The following is an 11,977-nucleotide window of genomic DNA, read 5'->3' as shown; positions in this document are numbered from 1 at the left end:
TCGACAGTTTGGAAGGTTTGGTTAGTACGGTTACGTTAGTTTGGAGTTCAGAGAGAGAAGGTATGGAGCCAGCTAGAAAGAGGAAAATTTCTCCTCTGTGGGAACATTTTGACTTGATCAGTCTGAATAAGTAAGCCAAAGTTGTCAGTCAAGTCAGTTGAGCGTGTGGTTAGTGTTTGTCGTTGGTTTGGAGGGTTACGGCTATGGTTACGTTAGTTTGGAGTTCAGAGAGAGAAAATATTTTACTTTCACGATACTTTCACCAACATAAAGATGAAACTGGACCTTTACCCATCCATATAATAGTTAATAGTACTACATTATAATATTAATATATTACAGTATTACTAACACAACTTATGTTCATTTTACAAATGAAAGATCACACGTTTTTATCAGCCACAAGAAAACAAGACACAAAGATACACAACCCTAAAGCATAGTGGAGATGTATCAAAAAAGAGGAATCGCCTCAAACCAAAAATTGTTAAGGAGAAATTATTATTGAATAAAAAATCAATTAAATCGCCCATATTCTGTCCAAGTTACACATACATCTTCGTACATCTTCCTAGTTACACAAGCACTTTCCCTGAGCCCATGCTAGCTAGGTGACATAAACCCATGATGAAGCTAGCCATATCACATGATACCGGAATCATTTATGGACAAGAAAACATTCAGTATTTTATATATACTGTATATTTTATATCACACTTTGTAGATTTATCATTTGGTTAGACAATTTTTTGTAGTACATAATCATTTCAGATCAGCATTTCAATGCATCACACATGAAGATACATCCGCCTGTAATTCTATCCAAGGCCAGCAGGTGGTTTCGTGTCCACATGAAGCTTCAAGAAATGAATCCATACTCGAACCAGTTGACTGAAATGGTTCAAAGCCTCATGGGGCTTCATCTCGCCATCACTACCTTTTCGTTTGTTACTTTCGACAGAAACCAACTCATCTGTTCAAATACTTTTGTGTTTAATTACACATAAAAGTCCCTAATTTCCACATTCCTTCCTCGGCTGAATCACACTCTTATGTTGGAAAACAGAAAATGCAAACTACTTCAAACCTGTACTTGACGGATCTTAGCCAAGCGGCCGTTCAAACGTCAGAACAGGTTCCACTTCCTGCCTCGCGCGTTCTCAGCGTTTGTTTCCGGTTTGTGTTGCGCGCTCTCGATGCTGTTGCATTCCGCCTGTGCTCACGTGTTGTGTGTGTATAAAAGCTGTCCGTCCTCGCTCATCATGAACAGAGTGTCTCCGGACAAACGGCGAAAGATGGAGTCGGCGCTCAACCAGCTGAAAAAGTACACCGTGGTGGTGGCGGACACGGGAGACTTTAATGGTAATTTTCACACGCCGTCCGCCCGCGAACGCTATAGCCGGTTAGCATGCGAGATCAAGCGAGCAGGAAGTCTTGATGTGAATGACCGCAGTGTTAATATTAAACCAGGGTGAGGCACCGAGGAGTGCTAGCATCGATCGCTAGGCCCGTGTGCTTAACATGACACTTTTAATGTTAGACTATTTTCTTGACGTCGAATTATGCACGGATTGTCCACAAACATGTAATCCGATTAACCTGCTAAAGTGCAAAGTTATTTGACTGCGAAAGGTATGTGAACTGCGTAGTTCGCTCTTGTTGTTAAACAGCTCGTAAAGTTTCATAGTATAGTACATTTAAACGTAGTTTACATCAGATGTTAATCACAATTTATTGCATTTGAATGAAGTTCAATGAAGTTGAAGACGGTAATTTTTTACTTCCTGGTTTGTTTCTACCAAGTGGTTCCTAATGAGGAAATCCATGGTGTAATTCAGTTAGGTTGTGCTGGAAGCTGTTTGCAATTCAGGATGACATGACAGTTGGCAGCCATACGTGGCTCTGGCATACTAAATATACTGCATAACCTTTTATAAATCGCATTTTCACTTCTAAGGTAATTATGTGAATTATACTTGGCTGTGGCCATTGCAAGATGTCCCAGTATGACTGCACATAGGTCCACCAAGCATACAATAACACCCAAATACAGAAATGAGCCAACCATGCAAACGCCATAAAACAAGAACACAGTGCAACCAATGCTGTGAATTAAAACTGCTGAAGTCACAAATGCTTCAAGATAAAAAAAAAAAAAAACACATGGGAAAAATGCTTCAAATGCAAAAAAAAAAAAAAACGCACAACCTCTAAAAACAATTACATGCGATAAATGCTGCATGTTGATATTGTAAAACATTACAGCTAAGTGTTAGACTTGAAGAATTCCACCACTTCCATAGTTTGCCAATTTCCAAAGTTCTGGGCATCCCGTTTGTCTTTAAAGAGGGACTTCTCTCTGGCATGTAGTTCTTTTAGTTCTTTTGGGGGGTTGTGTATTGTGGCCATTTGCTGTAGTTTTCTTTTACATTTTTTGCTGTGTTTGAGATTGCAGAAGTGTGCAGCGCTCTCCCATTGCTTTTATTTTATGGTGTTTGTATTTCTTTTCTGTGTTTGGAGTTTTTGGACATTGCTGCTTGTTTTCCCCAAACGGCCTCCAACCCCAAAGCACATGAAGGCAGAATTCAGTGGAGGTTTTATTCACAAATCTATTTAATAGCGGCCATCAATACTAAATGTTTGCTAGCTTCTTTTTTTTTTCACTGAGGATGCAGTTTATGAAAAATCATGGTTATAGTGTTTGCTTTGACACAAATACAAAAATAGGAACCGCACACACATTGCACGGTTGAAGTTGAAAATATGTCACATGATAAATATTGATTTGAAATAATGGCAGATAGCTGGATGAAAGGTTGGAAGGCAGCCACCTTGTCTGTAACGTCTGCATGTTTTATGAAGTGAAAATTTAAATATACTAAACCCAGTACACACAGTTGTTGATTTAATAAGGGAAGTGATTGCGATGGGCATGTTTTTTTTTCTTCTTCTAATTACTGTTGTACCTGTTTCACCACTTCTCATTTGGTAAATATGGGTGCAACACCGGCTTCTGTCATAACTAGTAGTAGGTAATGTGCGGTTGAAAAATTTGTTTTAATGCAATAATTTTTACCCCAGTGTAATAATTGCATATATCGTGTTACATAATAGTCTGATGCGCCGTCATGAAACTGCATAGCAAAGCTAAGACTTAATCAGTAATGTGCATGTTTCATTTGCTACGTCATTGATTTTGCTGCAACAAAACATGTCAAAAGGCAAGTTAGTTGATGGTGCTGAGGTTATTTTTGTTTCAGTCCACCATCACAAAGAAAGGACTTTGTGAAAAGCACAATGCAAATAAAGCTTACTTACTTATATTATATACTTTATTAAATACTTATGTTGCCATATTGTGCACTACATGGAGAATGCACACAACGAAGCAAAATTGTGGCATACATATTAGACGCTATTATTATTATGCAGCAAAACTATACCCCATATGCACAAAGTAAATGGCTGAATTTTTCCTCATACCTACTGTTGTAGGCAATTTTTCTCTGAATAATATCATTTTCAAACATTCCACACTACAAGATAAGTTTGTGATTTGTGATGTTATCAAATCAATATTGTATTGACTGCTATCAAGGCTACGGTTTTGGCACCGTAAGCACTGGAAGTAAAAAAAAAAAAAAATGACACCCTCGGGTATCGCAGTGAAAACACGTGTTGGGTACTGGCTAATGAGTGTACTTTTGGGTCTCTGGAGATTTCAGTACTGACTAGCACTGTTTCATCTGCCACAAACTACAGCTGGCACACAACAACCCTCCATGAAAAGGCTCGTCGTGCGTGTAAGCCAGCATGCAAAATGCTGTTTTGTTTTTTTCATTGTTCTAGAATTACACTGGCTGTTTGAATTAAACAATGTATCTCTCTGTGTGGCTTTTGTCTAATGCAAACTGACCATTTCATTAGTTCAAACAGCAAATATGCATTAATACCCTGTTAAGTTGTTCCCTTTTGTTCTTTTCAACTAGTAGTCATGAACGCGGCTACCCCTCAGGCATTAGAACAACATAATAGAAGCAAATGTTCGTCTGTTTTGGTGATTTCCAGATGCATGCATTACTTATAGATACAGTATCTGCAGTTGTTGCATAAACTTTACTGCTAAAAGAAGAAAAAAAGAACTTGCTGAGCAGGTTTAACAGGAAATGTTGTAAAATTTGTTTTTGAAAAGTTGTGACACTGTACTCTAGATGGTGCCGTTTTCTACTTTTGGAATCTGGTTTGTAAGAAATTGAGGCAATGACAACCTGTCTTCCTCCAGAGTGTGTGTGTGTGTGGGGGGGGGGGGTAATCAGGAAAAAGTTTGAAGCCACTGCCATAGCTGATGTCATGTTCTTTATACAGGTGTCCTTGGGTTATAAACAAATCACTATGACTTTTTCATAGGAGCAGATCCTTTAACATGATCAAGGACACAATATTTATCCTTCATGTTGGCTGCGTGTGTCAAGTGTTTATGGATCAAAATGAAGTTTTAAATTCATAAATGGGAATGTGTTTATAACCGCACAATTAGTAGAGGTAGACTCAGCAGCTCCTCTACTGGTGATTGCAAGTAGTGCACACTGTTATGCCTCAGTTAAGCACTGACAATCACTTTCAGCCATTTGCTAAATTGTTAATGACTGATATTAATGTTGTTCGACTTGACTGTCTTTCAGCCATTGATGAGTACAAGCCTCAGGATGCCACCACCAACCCATCTTTGATTCTGGCTGCTGCCAAGATGCCAGCCTACCAGAACCTGTTGGATCAAGCCATCAAATACGGCACCTCCAAGGGCGGGTAAGACATTCAACTTAAATTCAAATCAAGTGTGTCTCGCGTCTCAACCACTAGAGGGCACAATTGAGGTTAAAAAAAAAGCAGCAAAAGCAGAGGCATTCATTACCTGGACTGTAGAGATTTGAATGACTTCCCCAAGAGGGAAATTCCAACGGAAGTGATTAGTCATACAAAAGGTTATCCTTTAGTGCTGAAGCAAGGAGTTCACAGTTGACTCAGAATTGATTTTGGTGACATTGTTAAACACAATTTGTAGAAATGAGTTTTGTTTCAACAGGACCCGAGTCAAAGGTCGCAACTGGCTTTTTCATTATGTGTGTGCCTGTGGTCTTACTTGAAACTGTACTTCTTTGCTGGCCAGAACTGAAGACGAGCAGATCGCAAACACCATGGACAAGTTGTTTGTGAGTTTTGGCCTTGAGATCCTCAACAAGGTCCCGGGCAGGGTGTCAACCGAGGTGGATGCCAGGTTGGTGAATATTAAAACGATAATGACATCATGACATCATCTGTGTTAAGCTGCTTAGTATGGCAGTAAAAGAAAATTCAGGTGTACTCCCCTTAGGCCATCGGGCTGGACTTGGATGCAAATTCCCATCTCTCATGGCCCCATTGGACTCACACTGAGAATGAAAGCTTCTCCCCATTTGCTCAGTGCAGGCCAATAAATGAATGCACCAATATAAATACCTATAATATTCATTTCATGGTTAGCTAACATATTTTGCACACAGTTTTACACATTGAGAACCAATTACATGCATACATAGTACAGTATATATTGTAACATGCGACACATAGTGCCGTCAAAGCACTTTATATTTTTGTTACCTTAAATAACTTGTGTGAGCAGGTAAAACAACTCCGCAAATATGGAAGGGTCTACTATATCACTGCGATTGTCCTGACTTTGTAAATTGTCGCCTTACTTTAAGTTCTGCTTATTTCCATTTGAAAACGAATGGAGTCGAGGTGACGGCGTCCATTACAGTTCACTGGAATATCCATTCAAGCTGTTGATCAGTCTTTGTACAGTTCTGAAATGTTCTGACCAGAAATGGAACCAGAAAGGGTGGAGTTGTATAACCGATATTAATTGCATATAGCTGGCAATTCAGGAGTTTTCCAACAATGGTAAATTCTGCCTGTGAACATCTTCAATCATCCAGGTGATTATATTGTCAAGGTATTGAATCAATCCTTGCTTTATTCACCTCAACTCTCTATAAAACTGACTATAGTCGTGTAAATGTGGTTTTGCTCTCCAATTAAAATCTAAATGGGTGAATGTGTAATTAGCTGAAATGACTAATAATTATTTTGATCATGTTACTCAGACTGTCTTTCGATAAAGAGGAAATGGTGGCCAAGGCTTTGAGGCTCATTGCACTCTATGAAGAAGCAGGCATCAGCAAGGAGCGTGTACTCATCAAGCTGTCGTCCACATGGGAGGGAATCCAAGCTGGCAAGTGAGTGACTTTTTTCTTTTAGCTAGATGTCTGTCAATCATGTTTGGAATTGAACTGTATTGCCGTGCGTACGACAGATTGAAATTTTATTCAATCTAGTATTTCCTAAGCAAGCTGTGGCTTATACCATAATCACAGGGGTGCTCATTAAGTCGATCGCGAGCTACCGGTCGATCGCGGAGGTGGTACTGGTCAATCGCTGGTCGATCGCGGCGTGACATTAAAAAAATATCATCCTAGCATCAATGCCGTCACTTGATTGATATACAGGGCAGCCATTCAGATGACAACTGAATGTTGCCCTTCGGGCGACCAATCAAATCAAACAACGTCTCTAAGTGCAGCAGAACTTACGATGTCAGCCTATCATCCATCCCCGTTACTTGATTGACATACAGGACAACCAGTCAGATGACAACTGAATTTTGACCTTTAGGTCACCGCTCATGCGTAAACAACGATGCAAAGTGCTAAGCTAGTCGGCGAATTGCGAGATTTTAAAGCCCTCGCTAAAGTTTATGGTCACTAAAATGAGTGAAGGAGCTGGACCAAGTAAAAAGGCAAAAACTGGACCAAGTAAAAAGGCAAAAAACATATCACTTCCATACGGATATGGAATATTATACGGATATTATGATACGGATATTATCCATGACTGATAAACATTTGGAAGTGTGCTTGAGGCTGGCTATCAGCAGCTACTGTCCGGACTATGCATCCCTGGCTGGTTCAATTCAGTGCAAGTCATCAAAGTAAACTCAGGTAATTACAAAAAATGTTAATAGTTAATTATGTGTGTTTTGCAATATTGGCTCATTTGGTTATGTAAGGTACATCAACATACATTACATTACATACGTACAAATAATCCTCAATACATTTGAAAATAAATAGATGTTTTGCATTTTTGTAGTGGGTAGATCATTTTGACTCGGTCATTTTAAAAGTAGCTCGCATGCTGAAAAAGTGTGAGCACCCCTGCATAATCAGTTTTGGATTGTATGGGTGTGTAGGTTACGCCGTTTGGTGTAACACATTGTCCAATGATGTGTTTTTGTGGGTTTCACATTTTCTTAGGGAACTTGAAGAAAAGCATGGTGTTCATTGCAACATGACCCTGCTGTTCTCTTTTGCACAAGCGGTGGCCTGTGCCGAAGCAAAGGTAACGCTCATCTCGCCCTTCGTTGGCCGCATCCTGGACTGGTACAAGGAAAACACAGACCGTAAAAGCTACGAGCCCCATGAAGACCCAGGTACTGTTTGAGATGCATACAGTACACGCAGAAGCAACGTTCTTGTGGAGTCTAACTGCTGTGAATATGAAGCAGGCAAACATAGATTGCATTTAAATGAAATGGGATATTATAAATGTTTTGGAAAAGGGGTAAGTGGAACAAAATATTCACAATATAACAAGCAGCCAGTCAAACAATTTAACAAACTCAAAACTACAGCTTTCACTGTAGCTTACAAGTTGCGGGGTATAAGGTTTTTAAAAAAAAAAAAAAAACGACAGCTGGGATAGGCTCCAGCACATCCGCAACCCTTGTGAGGATAAGCGGTAAAAATGAATGGGTGTATGAAACAAAATAATACTCATTTTGAGTGCAAAAACAGGCTTTGAGGGAAAAAAACTGACCTGTAAAGGTGAGGGAAAAAATGCAACAATATTTCATATTTTGTGCCATGTGATTGACTGGTGACCAATCCAGGGTGTACCCCACCTCTCACCCAAAGACAGCTGGGATAGGCTCCAGCATACCTGCGACCCTTGTGAGGATAAGCGGTAGAAAATGAATGAATTCATTTTTCATATTGTCAAAATCGTGTCAAAACCTGTAAACAAGTTTTGTACAATTCACATGCTGCTCAATATTGCCATAAAGACCATTACACAATTCATTCATATTCAATAGAATTTCAACCGGATCACAAAGTGAATGTTTAACTAGTGGTTAGCATTGACTTTAGCAACAACTAAAGTTGCAATAAACACACTTTTTTTTTTTAATAACAGCTGAAATCAAGCTAACACAATAAAACCTTGGCACTACTCGTTATTTAGTCATGCAATAATAAATGAACAAACAAGTACATGAGAATAAAAAATACTTTTCAGCAATGAAATCCATCCAATGAGTAACTTTTCCACATAACATAAAATATGATGGGCGGCAATTGTGATTTCAGTTGATTGTGAGGGCGTGTGCATGTTACTGCAGAATTGTTTTTTCAAAGCCCCTTGGTACATTTTTTTTGACACTCTATAAAGATGCACTATAGCAGTCCAAACAAAGTAGTACTTCTACACGAGATCAAACCTACAGTACAAAGGATTCGCCAGATCAAAACATGATAGCTGCATAAGACTCGCCTTCCGCTTCACCTGTCCAATTCATGACTTACTGAAGCTGCACTCTAAGCATCATGGGAACTCTGGTTGTTTTTACCGTAATGTAGCCACATCACTGTATAAGAGTGAAATTGCAGCGTCTTTATTTGTCTTTTCGTCAATTGCCAACTCCAATCCTTGTGGAGTTGTCTCTGTTTACCTTGGGCTTTTATTGTGGAAAACATCCAGTGCTACAATTTTGGGATCACAAAGTAGATGTAAATACAATTGAATAGACATGAACCTGGTTAATCACAGTTGAGGTGATTATTAAGTACAGCCCCAATATTAATAAATCATGCCTAAATGATAGACACTGTACTAGGGATCAACCGATATGTTTTTTTTTTGGAGCCGATGCCGATATTTTTCTATCACCCTTAGCCGATGGCCGATTTTGCCTGGGCCGATATTTGTGGCCGATACTGCTTTGCTCCCTCAATTTATATGAAAAAATGACAATGATAACAAATATTCCAGGTCTCAATTTTAAAGAAATATTTATTGAAATGTAAACACTGAACACAGTAGGATTCATCTTTCTTAAACACACATTTAAACAGCATTATCAACTTTAAAAAGAATAAATATTCAACCATGTGCAAAACATTTCTGTCCTAGTTTAAATTTATCTAGCATCGATGTGATGATGTGATGCTCCTCCGCACACCCACAAACTAAACGATATTGTAGCGTCGCTGGGAGCACTTCCTGGTTCCCAGCGTGCTTTGCGGCACCGTCGATGTAAATAGTTGGTCAGTTTGTAGTTAAAGTTGCATAGTTGTTCATTCTTGTTCTGCTCAGCTAGTGAGAGTGCTTTTATTCGTCTGTTGCGTTGGTATGTGATGTTTTTGGGTTTCTTGTTGTCACACCATGACTTAAAATGTGTGAATGACAGTGAAATGTGAAGGGCTATGTAATGTTATGTGGTGTAAAAAAACAAGCTCATTCTTTTACTTGAAATAAAAATTGGTCTCTGCTTCAAAAGACCCTACAGTAAAGTCTCGTTATATCGATATTGTCGGGAGTCGGAAAAAATATCGATATAACCGGACTGTCGATATATCCGATCCTGCACCGAACTGCATTAAAAGTGGGCAATAATGCACTCGACATTGTTCTATAGTATAGAACAGTGTCGAGCAGCTTAAATCAATCTTTGCTTAAGGATTTCAATACCAAAAAAAGAACACGGCGAACGGCTGCTTCCAGTCAACTTTATTTTTCACACTTCCACCACCAGAGCGCAGCACACACACCGATTCCCGCACTTCCTGGTTCACAGGTCATGCTCAACCCGCCCCACATAGCTGGCCAAACACATGCCTGCAACAGAAGAACCAACTGCGTTCGTGGTTTCTCTCGTGTGTATAGAATAAAAAGATATCTGAATACAACACAATTAAATACATGTATTTGTACGCTTGTGTCTTCGTTGGAATAGGTGTGTATGCTATGTCAGTTGGTTCTTCTGTTGCAGGCATGTGTTTGGCCAGCTATGTGGGGCGGGTTGAGCATGACCTGTGAACCAGTAAGTGCGGGAATCGGTGTGTGTGCTGTGCTCTGGTGGTGGAAGTGTGAAAAATAAAGTTGACTGGAAGCAGCCGTTCGCCGTGTTCTTTTTTGGTATTGAAATCCTTAAGCAAAGATTGATTTAAGCTGCTTTTGTATCGATATAAGCAGACCAAATTGGCTGGCGGGAGATGAAAAGGGCATCGTAGTAACCGGTTATCATAATAACCGGGTATCGTACTAACGGAACTAATTATATCATAAAAGACTAGAAATTTGCCGGGAAATGAAAATAGTATCGTAATAAACAGTACTTCGATATAACGAGACTTGACTGTATTTCCAAGCACGTATATTGCATACACTTGGCGTTAATGTTTCCTATTTCAAAGCAGCAATATTTCAACTAAGTTTACTGTTAGAGGATAATTAAAAGTTGAAAACGTACCCTTGTTATGATTCACCAGTGGGGGCGTGGTTCTCCGGCAACACAAAGCTGCCCGGCGGATGCCTGTCTGTAAATCATGCAGTGGAAAAATACATTGACGAACCCACGCGCGTATCGGCCGATAACAATTCAAGTAAAGAACGCAAATATCGGGCCGATCCTTACACTGTACACTTGCCTAAAACATTAGCTGTTGTTTGAACACTTGCCAATATGATGCAGCTGCTAGTCAGGTCCGTTTGCATTGTAGAACCAGTTATTTCTTGGTGACATATTAATGTCTTGACAGGTTCTTTTCCGGAACATCCTCATTCCCCCCGCTTGTTTTTTGTCTTTCTTTAAACTAGGAGTAGTGAGTGTGACGAAGATTTACAACTACTACAAGAAGTTTGGCTACAGCACTGTGGTGATGGGCGCCTCCTTCCGAAACACCGGACAGGTCAAAGCCCTGGCAGGCTGCGACCTGCTCACCATTTCACCCAGCCTGCTAGCAGAACTCAGCCAGGACCACAGCGCTGTCTCTGAGATGCTCAAAGTGGAAACTGGTAAGACTCGGTGCAGTGCTCACCCATGAAGAAGGGGATAGTCTTTGCTACCTTGACTGAGAAATTGTCTTCAATCCAAAGCTGTTGAGTTTCGAATGAAGCAGTTTTGCTCATTTCATGTTTGACCCTGCAAGCGGCCGAGGTCCACACTAACTTTATTTTCTATCTGCAGCCAAGGAGTGCGACCAACAAAAGCTTCACCTGGACGAGAAGGACTTCCGCTGGCAGCACAATGAGGACCGTATGGCAGTGGAGAAACTGTCCGACGGAATCCGCAAGTTTGCTGCAGACGCCATTAAGCTAGAAACCATGATAAAAGTAAGACCCGATGGGTGAGCTTTCTGTACGTCTTCCCTGTCCGTATCCTCATTCTGCTCGCCTCCATTTTCAGGAGAAAATGCACGGTGTTAAAAATGGCCAGTAACGGGCATGAAGGGGGTGTCGTGACGTATACGCAGTCAGGACTCTGCCTTGTTGCCAGCTGCCATCTCAACGGCTTTGGAAAGCACCAGAACCATTCTCCATCCCTCTGTGACCAAACTCCCATCCACCTATTCCATATTTGGATGGAACCATGTTGGTTATGTGACCAAACATTTAGGACTCGAGTATTTTTGCTGTATTTTAACACATTAAACTAGACGGGGCGCATCCTTCCAGAGACTCTATTATGGTTCTATTATGTATGTGACTACTAGAGGACCATATGCACTTTTAACATAAACAAAAATGATTTGACTAGACGAGTTTTACATGTCTTCTACCCATAAATCCAATAAATATCAGCTTGAGCAATGAAGTTGTT

The 11,977-nt window shown here is 40.1% G+C and overlaps 1 protein-coding gene across 1 annotated transcript; it reads left to right on the top strand.

The window, feature by feature from the left end:
* Window positions 1-1,185: 1,185 nt before the first annotated feature.
* Window positions 1,186-11,971, top strand: taldo1 (transaldolase 1). Its single transcript, XM_058045905.1, has 8 exons — window positions 1,186-1,362; window positions 4,683-4,806; window positions 5,168-5,275; window positions 6,144-6,275; window positions 7,353-7,528; window positions 10,975-11,172; window positions 11,345-11,490; window positions 11,564-11,971. The coding sequence occupies exons 1-8, from the start codon at window positions 1,197-1,199 to the stop codon at window positions 11,594-11,596; spliced, it is 1,083 nt and encodes a 360-aa protein (XP_057901888.1). The 5' UTR covers window positions 1,186-1,196; the 3' UTR covers window positions 11,597-11,971.
* Window positions 11,972-11,977: the final 6 nt, after the last annotated feature.

Source organism: Doryrhamphus excisus, chromosome 1 (genome assembly GCF_030265055.1).
Source record: "Doryrhamphus excisus isolate RoL2022-K1 chromosome 1, RoL_Dexc_1.0, whole genome shotgun sequence".
In the NCBI taxonomy this organism is placed as follows: Eukaryota; Metazoa; Chordata; class Actinopteri; order Syngnathiformes; family Syngnathidae; genus Doryrhamphus; species Doryrhamphus excisus.
Note: the sequence above shows the minus strand (reverse complement) of the source record. Positions and strands in the feature narration are given on the sequence as shown.